Genomic DNA, 20,556 nt, shown 5'->3' on the forward strand with positions numbered 1-20,556 from the left:
CTATTGTTTTATTTGCAAGTGGTCAAATTAATTTTGCTTAGCTACAGTTTGGTCATAAATCCCATGAGTTTAAAGACACTAATGTGTACTCTTTAGGATTCCAAAGAAAAGGGTCCTCCTTTAAAAGGCAGGAAGATTTCTTTCTTTTTACAGGTAGGAATTTTCCCTAAATAGTAGATCTAAAACTATTTTTTTCTGTAAATCATGCTATGTATAATAAAATATCTCTTACCTAAAAAGCATTTAGTCTATACAGATAAATGCTTATAGATTTAAAAACCAAATTTATAAGCAAATATCAGAATGCCTAAATTTCCAGTACTGAAATGTTTAAGCTTACAGAGGTGTAGCAGTCACTATCAATGAAGTCGAAAATACCTTGAGGGTAGCTGTTTAGATATTTGCACATTGGCCAAATTCTATAATCTACGCCTACACTTTTCGTTTTAAAATTATAAGAGCTAACGTCAGTGTTTGACTACTTCAGTCACCTACAATATGGTTTCTTTGCATTTCTATCTATGAAGTCAACCATAATATATTATTTTTATTTATGCCTCAGGTAGAATGAGCACTTTAGTATGTCTATTATGGATATTATCCCATCTCTGGAACTTTTTGCGGAAGGGATTATATTGCTCTAGTTGATAGATTTATGTCAGCTATATTTCCTTCTTTAAAATGATATTTATTTCCACCCATGTCCTCCAAATAAATCTACTTTAGTGTTAAAAAGCAACTGACACCCAGTAGTTACCTTGAAGATGTACAATTGCTATTTTTTTTCCTCTTAAAAATTTCTGTGTAATATTTGGTGTCTGACCAAGTGCTTTGTAGAACTTCTCTATTGGTCATTTTCAAAGAAGAGGATGGGAATTCGAGGACATAGCAGTAGCCACTTGCATTTTACACGGTAGCATGCAGCTTCATGAAAATCGGCACTAAATTTTGCCATCCCTTCTGAAAATTCCACGGTCATAGAAAATAATCTTAGCACGTGACTCATCAGGGATATTGGAGGTACATTTTAAGTTTTAATAATTAATGCTAGAATGACCAAATTGCAGACTAATTATTTCCATATTGTACTTACAATGAGTTTTTAAAAATTATGAAAGAGATGACTATATACAATCAATGCTATTTATTGTACCTCTGGGCCCTACTCTTCCAAAAAATTGAGCTTATCAATTTTCTCTGTCAAGCTTGAACTAATGTAAATAATTGAAATAATGTAAAGTTATATTTTCATGTTTTTATAGATATGACATGACACGAATACATAATGTCTGAGTATCTCAAGTGTGGATAATGTTGATTGGCTAACGCAGAGCTCAGCTATAGGCAGGAAAACCTAGTTCAATATCCATGTAACAGTGTATCAGTTTATTGCTGTATAGATGTGTCCGTGTGCATATAAGTGACAAGTGCTCCAATAAGAGTGATGACAGCTGTCTAAAGGTTTTTTTTTTATTCATTTTATATAAACTGTTATGGAAAGACCAAAATGTTTATGAACTATTCTTATGTAAATTTACAACTGCCCTTCACTGTACTTTTTGTTTACAGTATAGGGCCTGTTCTCTGCTGTGTTAAGTGGGTGACACACTCCAAGGAGACGTACAATCTCTACAACTTCTATTGAAGATACTGGGATTTCCAATTTTTCATGTGTGCTATGTCAGAAAATGCTTTTAATTTTATTTTTAAATCTAACATCTGATGGTTTTTTTCAGAGTGTTGTGAAAACTTCAGTCATACATAAAATATGTTCTTATATAAAGTCAAGATTTTTTTTGGTTTTTACTTAATAGTACATCAACCTAATAATGAGAAACCAAAAAAGTGTATCTTATATTATCCCCAAATAAATCCAGATGTTTCTAGTAAAAGGGGGGAATCTCTGCTCAGTTTGTCAGCTATGTATGAAGAGAATACAATTAGAATGTCTTTTGAAATTTAAAATAAGATGGTTAGTAATTCGGGTATTCCACACCCATGGTTATTAAGTGCTTTGGGCTATATAGAAATGTGGCTAATGGTTTTGTAATCTGCTCCACTGATAAAATGCCATGTTTTGTATCAGCCATTCGACTGTGCCATCATCCCATTTGCTATGGTACTCACATTAAAAAGCAGGAAAGCAACGTGCTTTAAAACACTTATGGTTTAATATTTAAAAATTGTCCATTTATTTTGAGTTACAGAGAAATTCTTTCCACTTCAACCTTTTTCACAAAGCTGGTCATTTGAATCCAATTAGCATGTTCTCTAAGTTATTCTAACATTTATAAGCTCTTCAAACTTGCCCATAAATTTATAAAATTTTTATACTTAAATGTATCCAATAGTTAACACATGAATATATGAGTGAATATATCTGCTTAAAACACAGTAATTTTCCATTCCAAGTCTGTAAACGTTTGGATATTTTGATGAATCACAATGGTACACTGAGAATAAGCAGAGAATTACTACCAATATTCTTACGAAAAGATTTCCAGTACCTACCATGCCTTGATGATGTCATTAATTTTTTAAGAAGTGCCTGTGTGTGTGTCTTGTGTGGAATGTGCACATTGAGTGTAAGTGCCTGCTGATGGCAAAGGTGAGCCCAGATGCACCAGACGCAGAACAGGAGTTATTAATATTTGTGAGCTCCCAAAATGGGTTTGGGGAAACGAATCTGGGGCATCAGCAAGTGTGCTCTCTCAATGACTGAGTAATTCCCAGCCACAATATTATTTTAAAAAGTTTTTTTTTAACCTCTTGCAGTTCATTAGACTGTGATAGACCAATTTCTCCACCTTCTCCCTTTGTTTATCTTGTGGCATTCTGGAGGTACTTGTCTATATGATAAGAGTTACCCAAGGACTTCTCTTGAGGTTGAATTTCGGTGTATTTAAACTTGTTTTCTGCTGATAAAGTTGATTGTGCATTTCTTTTGGGTGGTCCACTAGTCTGTCTTGTGAAAGACAGTGCAGTTGTCCATACAAAGGTACCTTTTTCTTTTACTTTTAACTCATATGGAGTAAGCAGGGGTTTGATGGAAAGACTTACGAAAATTCTTTATAACATCAACATTAGTTGGAAATGCCTACACCAACAATAGTATAGTGCTAACTTTGGACAGTTAAATGAGATAAAGCTTGACAAATCTTTGTGAATAGATTCACAATAAGCTTATTAAAGGAGGTATCCGAAAGTTGCACATGTGCTTTAGACATGGAAAGATGGTACAAGGTGCTTTGGCACTTAACACTGGTTTATTTTACAACACCATCATGGGAAATGGGTAAGTATGCTCAAACTGCTCTGATATGCTCAATCAAAGTTTGAGGAAAAACTGGATGGTCTATAACATATTGAATTAAATCTTTGCTTTTTTCTTTTTAAAAAGGCTTTTAGTGACTTGTCTTGGCTAAACCATAGCACCTGCCATTTTGATAGGTACTAAGTAATAACACTTTATGTTTTAAAAGAGCAAACCAGCACACAACACTCCAAGTAACGATGATTCGAATATCTAAGACAATGCCACAAGCTCTAAGGGCAGTTCCCAGAGCTAATCTGGATCAGAAAGAATTTGTGACAATTTCATGTCCTTTCTCTACGTAACCCCTTCTTGCTTTACATTTTACATTCTCCTCGAAGCCTTAGATACAACTGACACGTTTTGTTTACTTCAGGTGGTCCCCCAGGGTTTAGTTTCATTTATCTTACGCTATCACATCCCTCCCCTATGTCTTCCATCTATTTCTTACTTGCCTCATGAGAGATTTTGCTCTGAGAGTACTTGCAATGCAGGCCACTTTGTCAGAGACAGGCATGATACTTTCCAAGTCTTCTTAATGACAAAGGATTAGGAATTTCTCAAATGAAAGAGAAGGTTTCTGCTTGGCTCTATGGATGCCGCACTCACACATTCTGATGCAACCCTTGCTGATTTGGTACATTCTCCCATGCACTGAAAGACTTCACAATCTGGGGGGTGCCTGGAGGTCTCAGGCACCCTGACGAGGCAGGAAGAATGAGAATGCTGACTTATGTCTTCACTTCAGGGCTTAGGAAAGCCACTTGACCCTTAACACAGCCTGTTCTTTATGCTAATTCAGCTCCCTAGGATTTTAAGATTTCTCTGCCCTTTCTCTCACTAAGTAAAGAATAATCTAATTTTTCTATTCAACAGCCAAACTCCTTTCAGATATGAATAAACTCAGTATTATTTATTATGCCTGAATTTACTGAATAAATTTGGTCATTTTCTTTCTTTCTTTTTCCTTTCAGGTTAATGTGCCAATTTCATTTTACTGTAAATTGGAATGTGGGGGAGTGGATTAAACTCTTGGGAGGGAGTCAAGTCCAGGACTCTAGCTTTTTCTTCCCCATTTCCCTCACCTCTCTGTGTCTCCTCACCTGGAGTATGTGGATACTAGCACAGTTTCCCGGAATGATGAAAGGAAAGACTGTATCTTTTTTTAAATGATGCTTGAAGAAGCAGGCTCATGCATGGGAGTGCCACTCAGTGCAAAAAAAAAAAAAAAGTCTTTGTTATTCGGTTATAAATGTTTTTTTATCATCTTAAGACGCTAGTCAGTTTTACCTAAGAGCATCCATTCATAACTCACTAATTTGCTCATTTTCTCTAAGAAGTGCTTATTGAATCTATTCTTAAGTAGTATTTATTAAAGGTAAGCGCTAAATTCAAAGCCTATATTCTTAAGAAGTTTCATGCTTCTGATGAGTTCCCAGTCACATAGAAATAATGTGGATTCGGGGTTATTCTCTGTCAACTAAGAATGACGTCTCCATTCCACCATTGTTCATTCTTTAACGCAGGAGAGTGGTCTGGTAACATTCATCAGAAATTTTCTCTAACATGGACTCAAATTTCCCACTCAAAGTAAGCTTATATGTTATAAGTTGCTCCCCCATGATCACTAGTTCTACCTCTGTTCTCAAAGAGTCAAATTCAATTTATCAATAAACACCACAATTTCACAATGCTAACCTCTGCCTCCTAGGTAGTTTAGCTTACATGTACCTAAAATCCATCTCACTTGATATGTGTATTTTGTATGGCCTTTGAAGAATCTTGAGTCCATAGAGAAACAGTATATTGCAATCAAACGGCAACTGAAATTTAAATGAGAGCAGATAATTCTCCAACCATGAAGAGATCAATTCAGAATTTATCAATGCAAATGATTAAAAGAATATAGCAATATTTATTATTGTTTAAATTTATCTCATTTGTATTAAATCATACATGAACTCAAGAGAACTAGTTTCAATTTACATGTATATATGATTTAGGAGAGCACATGTTAAAGTCACTTATTTCAATCATTGCCACTCATTATGTTACTAGTAATAATAGGTAAAAAAACATATTTGCTAAACATCAGAATCAATCTCAATCAAAAATTAAGAAATGCATATTTTACATTTATTTTATTCAACTTTTCATACTACAACATACAGGTTTTTCAGGAATCTATAATATTTTTCTCAGCATCTTTTGGTCAAGAATTTTTTGATATAAAAATTCCTATTGTTATAGGAGTTTTATGATTTAAATTTTGGATGTACCAGATTCCTACCTAAGGAAACACTTTTGTGTAAATTCACAGGTTTATAAAATAGCACCATGGGAATGATTAACAAGTGTCTTGAAACTAATACATAGATTACTGAAGACAATGGTAGCAACACCTAACATTCTTGCTTGGCCTCTGCTTTCTGTTCTTCAGCTCCATTCCCGAGTCAAACCCTGTTTGGGTAGTTGGTGAACAAATTATAGAATATTTTTATTCATCTAAACCATATGTCTTGTAGACAGGTGTAAGAACACATTCCATGTGACTCCTAGGTCACAGCTGTCAAGTGCTCTCACCATGTTTTCACACATCTGTGCCTTAGTTCCCTGAGGGAGTGCAGATTAGCAGTGCCGCTGCCACGTTTACTTAGGTTATTTTTAGAATAAAATGCCATTTCGGATTTATCATTATACTTAATCTGTATCTTAAAAGGTTGTCAAGTCTGTTTATATGCATTATTGTGTTAGCTATTCGTGTTAATGAGACAAATGTGTCTGTTCATTTTAATTTAATGTTTTTGTGTGTTTCTGTGTGTGTATGTTCATGTGTGTATTAAAAATATTCCATACCGTCTGTAGTATTTATTCTTATAATTATTTATAACGTTATTAAAGTACATTCTTAATTTCTAAGTTTGAAACACGTTAAATAATTGATAATACATTGTTACGACTAATTGAAAGGAGCTTAACAAATCAATAAATTTTGTAATTTGGGAACATGAGTCAAAGTCACAAAACTTGAAACCAGAATCCTGCATTTACATTCATAAATTTTAGTTTGTTAGATCAGAAAACAGTAATATATGGGTTCACAGCTTATGTAAGTTTGTATATAAAAGATGCATTAAGTCAATTCCAAGGCAAAGTTTTGTGTTAGAGTGATTTTATTGGTTTAGATGACAGCTGTTTTTCTCTGCATTATTACATACTCTGCTGGCTGCACATCCTACCCCATGAAGTGGCAGCACAGGAAACCACTTCCATAAATGTGAAATTTGCCATTTTATGTGGGAAACAAGCATACTGTTCCTACTTTTCCTTCTTTGTTATAACCTCGCTCTCCATTAAGGTTTCCCATCCAGCATCCACCCCTCCTTTACTGGAATCAACAGGACAAGGATTATTTGGTCTGTTTATCTCCCTTCCCTCACTATTACTCTGCGCAAGAATATTCCCCATATACAGATTAGGAAAAGTCAAGCCATCTGTCAGATGGATTGAAGAAATTCTCCTCCTAGCCCACTGGACTCAAAGCTAAGATGATCTTGTAGAACTAGCTTTGTTCAAATATTGCCCTTAGTAGGAATCTGTCTAGTATATTATTGTTATAAACTAATGGTTCACTTAAATATTCTATACTCTTAGTTCAATATAATCATGTGGTAGAGAATAAATCTGTCTCATTCATCTTTGAGTTTTTAAAACAATTTTAAATTACATATATAATATTTAATTTAAAATAATTTTAAGATTATATATTTATTATATATTTAATTTAAAATAATTTTTAAATTATATATTTATTATATATTTAATTTAAAATAATAGTTAGCAGTTAAGAAGTATGAATTCTGGGACACACTCATAAAATATACACTATTGTCATCATTCATTCTCATCTTCCAAATGAGGAGTCTGAGGCACAGAGGTGCAAAGAGGTTAGATCATTTGTAAGAGGTGACCTGTGACCTTGCACTTTAACACAATGGCTGCAGTGACACACTGTAAAGCGCTGCTTTGAGGGAAGGTAGATCATTCACAGTAAAAGTATTCCAAAATGCAAAAGACACAAACCCGATCCAATCCCCAAACTGGCCCATGGGGTAGAGACTTCTGCAAAGCATTTAGACACCCCTGCATACGTCATGAAGGGAACAGGGATCTTTAATGGCAGATCTATGGCACAATAGTGTCTGGGGTTGAGAAGACTAAGTCACTAATGCTGAAATGAGTTTCCTGACAAGCATGCTCCAGTTGCTGCTCCTGCGCCATCTGAAAAGGGTGAATTGTGCTAACCGCTTAGCTATTTCCCCCACTGAGTGTGAAGCCAGGGCAAAGCTGCAAAGCAAATGGCGTCAAATTCAACTCACGCCACGCCTTTACCGCAGGAACTGTTTTATTGTTAATGGGGTGCTGTTCTCAAACCATATTCGATGCCCAGGCTCCTGAACGATAGTTTCCATCCTATACTGGACCACCTCCCAAGTCAAGACACAGAAACTTATTAAGTTTTGAATGCTCGGACTTAGCTTAGCTCTTTTCTTGCTCCTCTAATGACTGAACTGTTTCTCTTCATCTATGTTTTTCCTCGGGGATTTTTATCTTTTCTTTCTGTATGTCCTATTTTTCCTGCTTCTTCCATGTCTGTCTGCCTGGCCCCAAGCATCTCCCTCTCTTTCTCTCTGGTTCTTTCCTCTCATTCTATTCTTTTCTAAATTCCTCCTCTTCCTTATTCTCTCTGCCCACAGGCCTCTCCTAGCCTCTTCTACCTTGCTATTGGCCACTCAGCTCTTAATTAGACCAATCTGGTGCCTTAGGCAGGCAAAACAAAACAGCAACACATCTTTACATAATTAAACACATATCCGTACATCAAAGAAATGCAGCTAAACACATGTAACACATATTTAAATAGTTAAATCGTCTACAACATTATATGAAAGTTTATTATTTAGAAATATTTTGAATGACATCTTCTCAAACAATTCAGAGATCATTTTAATTTCTTCACAGGTGGCTTCGCTTAGTAAATTCTATGTATGAAAAGACTATAGATATCAATAGGTGATTTTTTCCCACATGTCTCTATAATTTGTGTTCAAAATTTTTCCTGTATTCTAAAAATATCATATTTTCCCCTATATATAAGTGATCATCATTACACTGAATTTTTTTGCAAATATGTCTGAATAGCTCTGAGTTCCAGACGAAATCCTACAACTTTCCATTGATATTTATATTTATAAGTGTTGTTAAAATTTCTTGACATTTGGGTAGAAATATTGTTCAATATAGTGAAAACCCCTGCCTCCACTTCCAAATATTAATAATACTAGTTAATAGGCATTGAAAATCTGTTAGGTGCCAGTTATTACTTTACAAGTATCAATGCTTAACATAGAATTAATGAGACTGGTGTTTGTAGAAGGAGGAGCTCCTTGTTCATTTTTACCTGCTCAGAACTAAAATAACTACACAGAAACTATATTATTTAAAACACTACTTGGCCCATTAGTTCTAGGTTCTTATTGGCTGACTCTTACAGATTAATTTAACCCATCTTCATTAATCTGTGTATCACCAAGTGGCAGTGGCTTACTGGCAAAGTTTCAGCATATCTTACTTTAGCAGCGGCTCCATGGCATCTTGGCTCTGCCTTCTGTCTCCCAGCATTCAGTCCAGTCCCCCACCCGCCTACCTAAGTTCTGCCCTATCAACAGGCCAAGGTAGTTTCCTTATTCGTTAATCAATAAAAGCAACACATAGACAGAAGGACCTCCCAGACCAGGTATTATCAATGTGTCCATTTCTTCTGTGAAATGAGGCAATGCTAGATCACTCCAATTCTAGCTAGAAATCATCACAAATACTTCAACCTCAGAACCCTCAGCACTGAGTTCATGGTGTTTTCCAATCAAAGCTTCTCTTCTTCAGACAAGCTTCGTTGGGTTACATTTGGGTCCTAGGCTACCAAGGAAAAGGCAAATGTCCTTACATGCAGAAAGACATAAATGGACTTCATTCTTTTGGTAAGTGTGGAAAATTTGGAAACAACTTTCTAGTATTGAAATCCACCCTGCATTTCACAATTATATATTGATGATCATATGTCATCAATCTAGGCATTTTGAATATTCTTTAAGTCAGCAAGAAATATCTCCCTATGGCTCTTGATTCTGTATTTTAAATTACAATGGGTTTCATTTTAATATCTGTTATCACTACTTGTGCTAAGAGTCAGGCTGTCCCAAAAGGCTCACGGTCACCTTTTCTGTGCTCCTTTAGTTCTCTTGTGTTGACTGAAGAGTCTGTATTACTCCACCACACTTCAGTACAGAACTCTGTTGTTCCTATAACTTAGCAAAATGACATAAAAAAGCCAAGTGTCCAAGGTCTTCTACAGTTTGTTTCTATTTGTCTCTTATATGCATCTCAATTCTAGTTTTTCTATATGATTTTTATGAGATACAAGTTGAACTTAGTTTCTAATTCGTTCAGGAAGTCTTTATTGAGCACTCCATTACATATAGCATATGTGTACTCAATCAATAAAAAAAATGAACTAAGTATTCTCAGAAATAGAAAGCTGGAAAGAAGTAAGTACATTAGACTCAATGTTAACTAAAGGTTTGGCTTTCCGGGTATGAGATTTTTGCTCAGTGTCATACTTTCCCTGATTTTGTGCCCCCATGGATGTTGGTATATAGTTTATGAACCTCTTATATTCGTGCATTCATGGACAAATCACACATCTTTAGCCATTTTACTTTATTTTTCAAGGCAATTGAAAAGACAGGATGATGTCTATTGGTAGGGAAAGGTAGTTCGAAAAATGATTCCATATATTGTACGTAATCTTTCTTCTACCAGCTATTTACTTACTTTGTTCTGGGTGTAGAAGATGTAAATCATAATAAAGGAGTATTTATTTTCATAGAACTTAGTGCGTATAGGTTAACTGGCAATAAACAGAGAAATCAATGCCCACTAGAACGTGATGGGGACTAGGAAGGAAATTAGGTGACATAAAGTGGCAAAGTTAAGTGAGGATATTTTCATTCATAAGGTGTCAGGGAATATATGTCATTCCTAAAACTTGCTTAAAAATCAACCAGAAACCAGTGAGATTAAATGCTTATAATGCTCTGAGTGAAAAGTCAAGCAACCAGCTGAACAAGATTTAACAATTCATAAAAGTAAGTGCTTTGAACAAATAGGTCTGGAAGGTAGTAATTAGAAAGAGAATTGAAAAGTTATGGCTAAATGCTTGATATCCTGACACTCAGGAGACAGGGGTAAGAGGGTAATTTGAGCTAAGCTCTTGATAATCAGTTTGGGTAAAATTGTGAAATGATGTCTCAAAAAATAAGAAATGAAAGAAGGAAGAAAGGGAGAATCAGGGACCAAGAGAGGAAGGGAAGGAAGAGAAAGAAAGAAAGAAAGAAAGAAAGAAAGGAAGGAAGGAAGAAAGAAAGAAAGGAAGGAAGAAAGAAAGAGAATGAGAAAGAACTAGATAAAGAAAAACCTAAGTCATTTATTAACATTGGTTGGAAATTTTAAAGTTTGGTGCCATGTTAAAGACTTTGCATTTTTTTAAGTAAGGTAGATATCAGTAAATAATTTGGGATTAAAAAAATGACAATCTAATTGACATGCTAAGATTGACTGTAATTCAAAAGCAATAGTAACTAGTCATGACTGAGGGTTACATGCCAACATCTTGAAAGATACTTTGTCTTGATAAGTTTATATCACCAAGAGATGGGGGTATATTGCATTAGTCTACCATTTTAACAAATAAGAAAACAGTGATAGAAAAATGAGTCTTGCATGGTTCTTGGGTTTGGTGACAGTTGGGCTGGTGATTGCAAGAGACTGCCTTTGAGGACAGGCAGGAAGTCTGGCAGAACTCCATCTACAGAGCCCAAGGTAGACAGAGTCAGAGGGAAGGAGCTGGACAGTCTGATGGGAGGCCAAGAGTAATGTATGAAGAGAAGCCTCAGCAAGCTGATTGAATTGTGAATGCAGTCCAGACAGAGGAACACTGTTCCTAGAAGTGGGAAAGCACTAAGACACAGGGAGGACTGAGTTGTTTGGTTGTGTGATTTTTGTATGGTTTATTGGGAAGGGAGAGAAGAGCAGTGTGCGTGCTTGGGTAATATACATTGACACGCCTATCTAGGATGTCAAGTGGCCTGTGGATTCACTTATTCAGAGACACCCAGGTTCAGATTTCTCATCACAAAGATAGCGTTTGAAACTGTGTGACCCAATTAAATATAGCCTGGGTGGTGACAGTGCAGATGCCTGTACACTGGTGTTCACAGCGGGGGTGGGGGAGGAATCAGGCAATAACACAAAGGAGTAGAAGCTCAAGGAAAGAGAGTTTAGCCTGTGTAAACGAGGTTCAGAGAGATGGGACTGGTGGAGTCCCTGTGGCAGATGCCACCAAAGATAAACCAGATCATCTGAACCCGATCACCCAGAAGAGAGCACGTTCACAACCCCTCGGATGTCTATCCAAACAAAAATGGGAAACTAACACATACTGAATACCATCCCTTCGTGGTTCAGTGATACCCAAGACAAAAGCCTGATGTGTCAAGGCACAATGCAGTGGGTCAGAAATAAAAGGCAAAACAAAACAAACAAAAAAATCAACCAAACAATTATTAACCCAGTATGAGACTGACCCTGAACTCACAAAGATCTATTTGCCTCTTGGCTCCCAAATGCTGGGACTAAAGATATATACCACCATGCCTGGCTATTTACTTTTCTCAGTTTTTGTGCTTTCCTTGTAAACGATTTCTGTTCTTCGTGTGTTACGGATGTTGTTTTCACTGTTAGTGCTTTAGGTATCATGTTTAACATTCTCTGGAACTAAAAAAAAAATTCTTCTTGTTTACCCTCATATCTCCGGGTTCTGTGGCTCTTTGCCTTGCAGATAGATGCACGTTTGCTTCTGACATCACCCCAAGTACATTTTTTTTTCATTTATTGTAGTCAAGGTCTTCTGGTAATGAATAAGTTCAGCAAATTTTAGAATTCTGAAGTACATTTGTAGTAGGAGGCTATTTGTTCGTTTCCAGATGCCCAGACTACTGAAATAACCACACAGAAACTGTATTAATTAAATCACTGCTTGACCCTCTAGCTTCTTATTGGCTAACTTTTACATATTAATTTACCCATCTTCATTAAGCTGTGTATCACTTTGTGGCTGTGGCTTACTGGCAAAGTTTTGGCATGCCTGCCTCTGGCAACAACTCCATGGCTTCTCCTTGACTCCGCCTCTTTCTCCCAGCATTCACTTTAGTTTTCCCCACCCACCTAAGTTCTGCCTTATGCAGGCCTAAGACAGACAGATTCTTTATTAACCAATGGTATTCACACATAGAGAGGGGACTCCCACATCACACATTTATGTCAACTTGCTTTTAAAAGGATATATTTCTTTAATCTAAATATTTCCAATTGTTCATCAAATGGTTCCTGATAAGAGATCTATTTTCCTTGCCCTTGTTTCTGTGAGTTGTTTTCAGGAAGTTCTCTAAATGTTCTTCTCTTTACCATTGACTTCATACTGTTTCTTTAGGACATGCTATTTCCTATTCTTTTATTTTTGTGGTTGAGCTGTTTGGAAGTTTAGAATCTCTTAGTTTAAAGCTTTCATCAAATATGAGAAATAATTGCATGTCACTTGAAATAAGTGTATTTTTTGCCTCATTTTTTTATTTGTGGAAATTCAATTGCTCATTTTTCAGTTAGTTTTCCAGTCGTCGTCAGACCTTTCTCTTCCCTGTGTCAATCGAATAGTTCTGTTTGCTCAATCATCTTTCCATAGGTATTCCACAAGGTTTAATTTCATCTGGGAAATTCTCACCGTGGACTTCAGAGATGTCATTAGAAAAGCAATTTAGTCTTTCTTGAGGAGTTCTATTTATTCTTATATGTCCCTTCTTGAGCCTATGGAATACAGTTACAATATCTTTTCCAAGCCCATGTCTGTTTTTGTCTCCATTGCTAAATATCTTTCTTCAACTGGGGCAGTAAATTCTTGCTTCTTCATGATCCTTCTTTGTTGTAGAAACAACAAAGGAGAGGTTGCAGAATCAGCAGAGAGAGAGCACAGATGGAGAAGGCAGCTGCAGGAGGGATGATGAGTCCCACTGGCATCGTGGGTTCTTTTCTCACCTTGTTGGCATTGTTCCTTGACCATTAGATGCCTACTGGGGATGAGGCTTCCTTGGACAGATGTCAGGAAAGCTACAGCTATATTTAACAGCAACTAAAGCAAGACATTGCTGACATGCTTGAGATCATTTTGTCTTTCTTACCGTCTTGACTGTTTAAATGTTGTTGGGACACATTCCCCGAATGAGCAAATTTTCTGACGGTAATTTTCTTTGAGAAAGAGAAAACACACAATTCAAAAGAAGTACATGTCCTTCCACAATCAGTTTTGCTCTACTTACAATAGTCTGACATCTTCTAAAATTGTCTTGCCTCCTGAATGAATTAGGTTACTTCTTTATCATAATTTAAGTCCTAGCATATCACTCATTCATATTTATCCCAAAGGCATTAAGCAGGGCTCTAGATTCCTGTATTTTAGCCATCACCGACACATTCAAGGCTCTGACTTGGTTCTTTTGACGTCTCGTCTGTTCTGCCCTCTTCATTTTTGTAGAAATTGTGAAGCCATAGAAAATATTTGTATTGGACAATATTGTATTTGTTCCCTATCGAGTAAACAGGAAAATAAGCTCTACGTGAAATTAAGTCTATTGCAGGATGACTGATCAAGAAGATAGGGGATGTGTCTACACTTCTGGTGTAAGCCTGGTGAGGCAATCAGCACTCACCAGAGAGGTACTTAGTCTGCATGCAGATGCAGTGGTCACTGGATCACAATAGATTCATTATTGTGGGTAAAATCCTTCAAGTTCAAAGGACCTTTCCATATTTAATACTCTAATGTCTATCACTGTTTTCATAGACATGCATTTGCCATTACAGGCCTATAGAAGCTTATGGAAGCAATGGATAGACTGGGACATGAACGTCACACAGGGAGGCAAACATACCTGAGCCGTTTCTGTTTCTTCCGTTTCATCATGCTGCTTCTCGTTGTCTATTTACTCCTAATATAGATGCAAATACAAGCATCCACGTTCATTTTGTCTTTGGGATTAAAGACTGGAACAATTTGTCCAGTCCTGGGAGTCCTGGGTATGCTGGGAAGCTGGTTCCTTTGTAAACAAGCACTTGTTCACTTCCATGGTGTCAACTAGGCTGCTGAGACTGACCGTAAGTTGTCTTCTGTCTACAGTTCGCTCAAGTTCCTGAGTACACGTTTACTGGCTGCCCGTAGTACTAGTTGGTTCCCCTTTACCAATCATGGGTTATTAATCAAATCTAGACTAGGACCAAAACCTCATTAATAAATGTTGAATTTCTCATGCACAATGCCAGTGGTATGTTCTGGTTGTCTGTCAGCTTACTAAAAGAATACTCCGCTGAGCTTCTGCCTAGTCAGCCCCTCTATCTCTCCCTCTCCCTCCCTTTCTCTCCTTTCAGATTTTTTAGATTTTCCAAAATTTCACCTCTCTTCCTCTTCAGTTCAAGTGAGCCTTTCTGCCGCATCAGGGTGCTGAGATGGGGAATATTCGGCAAGTGCCCTGCCTCCGAGGCACGCCCACAGCCCTTGCTTGGAATTTTGCTGTTGTTGTTTTATTGTTTTTGTGGCAGGGTCTCACTCTGTAGCCCAGGCTATCCTCAAACTCTCACTAGCCATCCTATTCCCTCCACTGCCCATGTTTTGCAACTACGGGTGTTTGACATGATGATCGGCAATGTTTTTCCATTGTCGTTTGCTAGTGTTTTCATTTGGTATCATTCATTTGCTTAGCTGTCTATGTTTTTATTTATATGTGTGCGCATGTGTCAGTATACACAGACCACAGTGTCTGTACGTCAGAGGACAGTTTTTAGGAGTTAGTTCTCTTCTTCCACCAGGTGCGTGGGTCCTGGGGGGTCAAACTCACGTCAACAGGTTTAGCAAAACAAACACCTTTAATATGAGCCATATGAACTGCCCACTATTGTTTTTAAATATTTTTTTCTATTATCATTCAACAGTCTGACACTCTAGAAATAAAACATGGTGGTGCAGAGTTGTAAGGCCAAGCCTGAGAGCAGAGAGCAGGGGAACGACCAGGGGGTGACTTCCTAGGTTGCACAACACCACGTCGTCTCTAACAGCAACACAGCTTTCACTGAGGCATTGAATGACGATTTCATTGTTAAATAATAAATACAGGCTGCATAAATGTATTTTAACTAAATCTTAGATTCCAAGTTGATAAGAAAGGTGCTTAGGTCTTTCTTCTAGTAGGGTGCTAAGGCCTACTTCTCGTTAAAACAAATTCAAATACAGTTTTGTTATTTCAGTGAAGTTTGATTTGATTTGGAAATTATAAAGTCACTCAAATAGGGCAGAAAGCACACACTGAATAAATTTAAATGTACTAACAGCTTGAAAGGTACTCAACCACTTAAGTTTCGTTTGTGTTTTAAAATAAAGCAATAGATTGAGGCTTCGGTTACTGGGCCCTTCAAGGAGACTGATGGAACTGCTTAGGGAAGTGCTCAGAATAGAAGCTCTGCCTTCATTGAGATTCTGACCCATTCTCCCCTACACTTAAAGACAATCTTGGTGTGGAACTCTGACTGTTCTGGGACTCAAAATGTAGAGCATGTTGACCACGAACCACATTCACAGTGACCCAGCTGCCTTCTACTCCTGGGGGCACTGGCACCAAAGATACAGCAGTATTTCGGCCATTCTTGTGGGGGCTTTAGAACGTTTCCTGGAGGTATAAGCATGCAGTGAAAGCAGCCAGATCACACAGTTAGAAATACATAGTTCTCTTCACTGCCCCACAAGTTCTTTGAAAACTGGATTTTTTTTCCTCACAGGATAAGGAAGAGTACGCGTTTTCAACGAAAACATAACGATTAGATATTTCTGTGTTTCTTGATTGCTGCATGCCCTAAGACATGATTGAAATTCTTTTCCTTTGCCTATGAGCAAGAATCTAGGTCTGCCCATTTTTAAAAACAAAATAATATCCTGACCTAATCAAAAGCAATGAAAGTCTGGCTTCTACCATAATTTCCAATGCTTGGGGTGAGGAGCATTCGCTTTTCTTCCAGAGGATTCCAGTTCAGTTCCTCGGACCTAAGACAAGAGACTCAATAGTGCCCATGTAGGTGCAGCTACAGGGAAGCCGACGCCCTTTTCTGGCTTATGCACACAGGTATCAGACACTCACAGACTCACCACATACATAAAAATAAATAGAAAAGATCTATTTAAACATGCAAAAGCAAGCTACGAGGAGAAGGGATATACTTGCAAATCATATATTTGACAAAGATCCAGTAGGTACAGTGTTGGACGCTCTAAAAATTCAAGAGAAAATGTCAGACAACAAGGTTGGAAAATGTTCAAAATAAACGAAAAGGCATTTCGGTACAGAGGATATACACATACAGATTAACATGCAAAGGGCCTTACGGGGGGAAGTGCTGATTAAAATAGCAACGGAAAACAGCATACATCTATCAGAATGGATCAAATGCAAAACAGAGGCCACATCAAATACTGTGCAGGAGGTGGAAACTCCTAGGTAAAGTGAGACAGCTATTCACAGCCTGGAAGATTATCAAAAGTAAATAAAAACACGTTTCTGATAGTTTTTCCAGCGACGATACTTCCAGACTTTAATCTTCCGAAATGAAAATACATCTTTATGCAGATACCTTCACTTGATACTTAAAGTGATTCATCAAGATCTAACACTGGGAAGGAGCTAACGTCCCACCTTGGGAGGATGGAGAAGCTTGATGTGGGAGCTTCATATGGAATAATAGTCAGATGATTGGATCTTTGTCAGATTTCTTATGTGTAGGTTATGTGCCAGTAACTGAAGAATATAACCAAGACTGAGGCAGGACAAAGACTGATGTGGCTATAAGAGCCACAGGAGGGACCCTGTGGTAAAGAGAACTTTCTGTATGTTGTCTGTGACAGCGGCTGGTCAGCTTGCAGAAATGTAATAGTTTCAAGATAACAGAAACCTGGCCAAAGGTATTACTTCTAACAACTGAACTCACTCCTGGGTCAAAATAGAAAGCTTAAAAAATAGTAGATTATTCGCCACTGCTAAATTTGAATAGCTTATGTTTCAAAGACAGATAATATGAGGTTTGTTTTGGTGACAATGAGAAAGATATAGAAAACAGATATTTACCCTTAATCATAAGAGGTCAGATGTAACCTAGATTATCAAAATAAAAGCACTCAACAGCAACAACCAAGCAGATATGGTGAGAAACTAGAGCTGTTTTCTGTGCATGTAGAAAGGAGCTGGTAAAGACTACGAGGAACTAGAAGGCTGGCTCGTTCTTCAGATGTGGGAATGAAGCTACAGGCCATTTCTGTGGATGACTCATGAAGTCTGGAGTTGCATTTAGGACTTGAACTAAGGTGGTACCTGAAGCTCATCCTCATTCTTGGAGTGTTTTATCAAAAGCTCTTGCTGCAGAACAGAAAGAAAGAACATAAATTTAGAAATTCATTCAGCCAATAACCTTTTGGATACTGGTCCATTAGGGCATCTGAGGTACTTCCTGTGAACTGATAATGGCAGACAAAATGCGTGCCCGCTCTCTTGGGTGGTTGTCTGCATTCTGTTCGTGGCCTCCAGTGCCCAAAGAGGACTTTGGCTCCTTACCCTTATTATGAAATTTTCCCCAAATAAATACTTATTATCCTTTATTCAGGACTATCATGGACCTCACTAATTATGATTACAAACAAAGACACTGCTAAAGTAATTAATTTCATAATGAATCCAAATAGCTTTCTGTGGCAAAACTAGTGTTTTTTGGAAGTTGTAGCATGGAATACAAAAGAAGAGTTGAAATCCATAATCATAATTGGGAGGATGGATGTAAAATACGTAGTAGGTTTTTTTCAAAAAGAAGAATTTCCTTAAGATTTCCTGTAAAACATTCACTTCATTGTCAATCTAATATACAAAATATTTAAAAACTTATGATTACCTGATAGAAAATTTTGCAAAAGTTAAAAAATATTCAACTGTCTTTATATACAAGGATATCATCACATACAACTAACTAATTGTAAAAGAAAAACCAGTCCACCTCATGGTTCAGACCTAGAACCTGAGTTACTCTTTAGCCTGGGACGTCTCAAGTTCAACCTCTGCTTAAGGAAAACAGGCCTAGACATGCATCTCCCTGTTTGGGGAAGGGAAGACGATAGACAATCAAAGTGGGATGGTAGCAACATTTCTAATCCTGTTGTGATGCCAGCATACCTTGAGCATGGTGTGTGGACAGCCATTGATGAAAATTATTATGTCACCAAAAGATGGCCTAAGCTTTAAATCCTGACAAAATGTCACACCAGCCCAGTGTTGTGGGCTGAGCATGGTGTGGGCAAAGCACTAGGTTCAAGTCCAAGCACGAGAGAGAAAAACAGACAGACAGGGTAAGAAAGAGAGACAGGACAAGAAAAAGAAAGGAATAAGAGGAATGGAGATATATTTTTAAATCATCTCTGTTTATAATATTTAGCTCAGAATATTATCGAATTATTTAAGTATTTATTAAGTAACAAAGAATACAAAAAATCCAACATCTCTGTCTTTTTTTTTTTTTTTAGTAAATTTTATTAAATTATAAAAGTTTCCATTTCCACCCCCCCTCCCAACACCCTCCCACTCCCCCTACTCCCCCTCCTCCTCCCTCTTCGTCCCCCAGGGCAGTCAGGGTTTCCTGCCCTGTGGGAAGTTCCAGTTCCTTCCCCCTCCCTCCAGGTCCAGGAAGGTGAGTGTCCAAACAGACTGGATCCCCAAAATCCATTATATGTAGAGGAAACAGGTCCCAGTGTCATAGTCAATGGCCTTTCAGAAAGACTTCGGGTCAGCCACAGTCAGAGAATCCGGCCAAATTCGGAGAGTCTGGTTGGATCACGTCCTCTTTCAGTCCCAGTCCAACTGGCCTTGGTAAACTCTCATCAGATCCGTTCCCTTGTATCAGTGGGTGATAGCATCCCTCGCAGTACTGTTTTCGTTTTTCATGTTCTTCCTCGTTCTGCTCCTCACTTGGACCTCGGGGGGCTCAGTCCCGTGCTGCAATGTGGGTCTCCGACTGTATCGCCGTCCTTCGTCAGATGCAGGATCTATGGTGATAAGCAAAATATACATCAGTATGGACATGGGCCACGGCCGATTCAGGCACCCACTCCTCTGTCCAGAGAGCAATCTGGGGGATCTCTCCTTGGACCTGGGGTCCCATATATAATCAAGTCTCCTGTAAACCCTAAAATGGGTCCCTTAGTTGAAATATAATCTTCCCTGATCCCTTGTTCATCCTTCCTCCCTCCCCCCCCATCCCAGGCCACCAAGCTTTCCCCTTTCTTCCCCTACTCCCTTCTCTCTAACCTTCTCCCCTTCCATCGACCCTCCCTCCCCCCCATGCACCCGAGGTTACCTGGGACTCTTGTCTATTTCCTACCTCCTGGTGGATAGCTAAATAATCTTCATCAGGTTCATCTTCTTATTTAGCTTCTCTAGGATCACGAATAATAGGGTCAAAGACCTTTAATTATGGTTAGAATCCACTTATGAGTGAATACATACCGTGTTCCTCTTTTTGGGTCTGGCTTACCTCACTCAGTAAAGCGTTTTCTATTTCCATCCATTTGCATGCAAAATTCAAGATGTCATTGTTTTTTACCGCTGAGTAAAACTCTAATGTGTATATGTTCCACACCTTTTTTAACCATTCTTCTATTGAGGGGCACCTAGGCTGTTTCCAGGTTCTGGCTATTACAAATAGTGCTGCTATGAACATAGTAGAACAAATGCTTTTGTAGTATGATCGGGAATCTTTAGGGTATATTCCCAAGAGTGGAATTGCTGGGTCCTGAGGGAGGTTGACTCCCAGTTTCCTGAGAAACCGCCACACTGATTTCCACAGTGGCTGCACAAGTTTGCATTCCCACCAACAATGGATGAGTGTTCCCCTCACCCCACATCCTCTCCAGCATAGGATATCATTGGTGTTTTTGACTTTAGCTATTCTGACAGGTGTAAGATGGTATCTCAAAGTGGTTTTGATTTGCATTTCCCTGA

The 20,556-nt window shown here is 37.9% G+C and overlaps 1 protein-coding gene across 3 annotated transcripts in view; it reads left to right on the forward strand.

Moving 5' to 3' along the window:
• The window catches only part of Gria2 (glutamate ionotropic receptor AMPA type subunit 2), a 122,662-nt gene extending 116,489 nt beyond the window's left edge, over positions 1-6,173 (forward strand). For 2 of the 3 annotated variants that reach the window (XM_087899441.1, XM_087899442.1), the window contains one exon: positions 1-1,892. This exon is cut by the window's left edge and continues 860 nt beyond it. Coding sequence is in view for 1 of the 3 variants with exons in the window: in XM_087899443.1 (XP_087755569.1) it covers positions 4,288-4,341 (54 nt within the window). In the remaining 2 variants the exon portion in view is untranslated. Of the gene's footprint in view, positions 1,893-4,287 lie in introns of those variants that run through there. The other variant, XM_087899443.1, reaches the window with a different exon arrangement.
• Positions 6,174-20,556: the final 14,383 nt, after the last annotated feature.

This window comes from Myodes glareolus, chromosome 20 (genome assembly GCF_982192425.1).
Source record: "Myodes glareolus chromosome 20, mMyoGla1.1, whole genome shotgun sequence".
NCBI lineage: Eukaryota > Metazoa > Chordata > Mammalia > Rodentia > Cricetidae > Myodes > Myodes glareolus.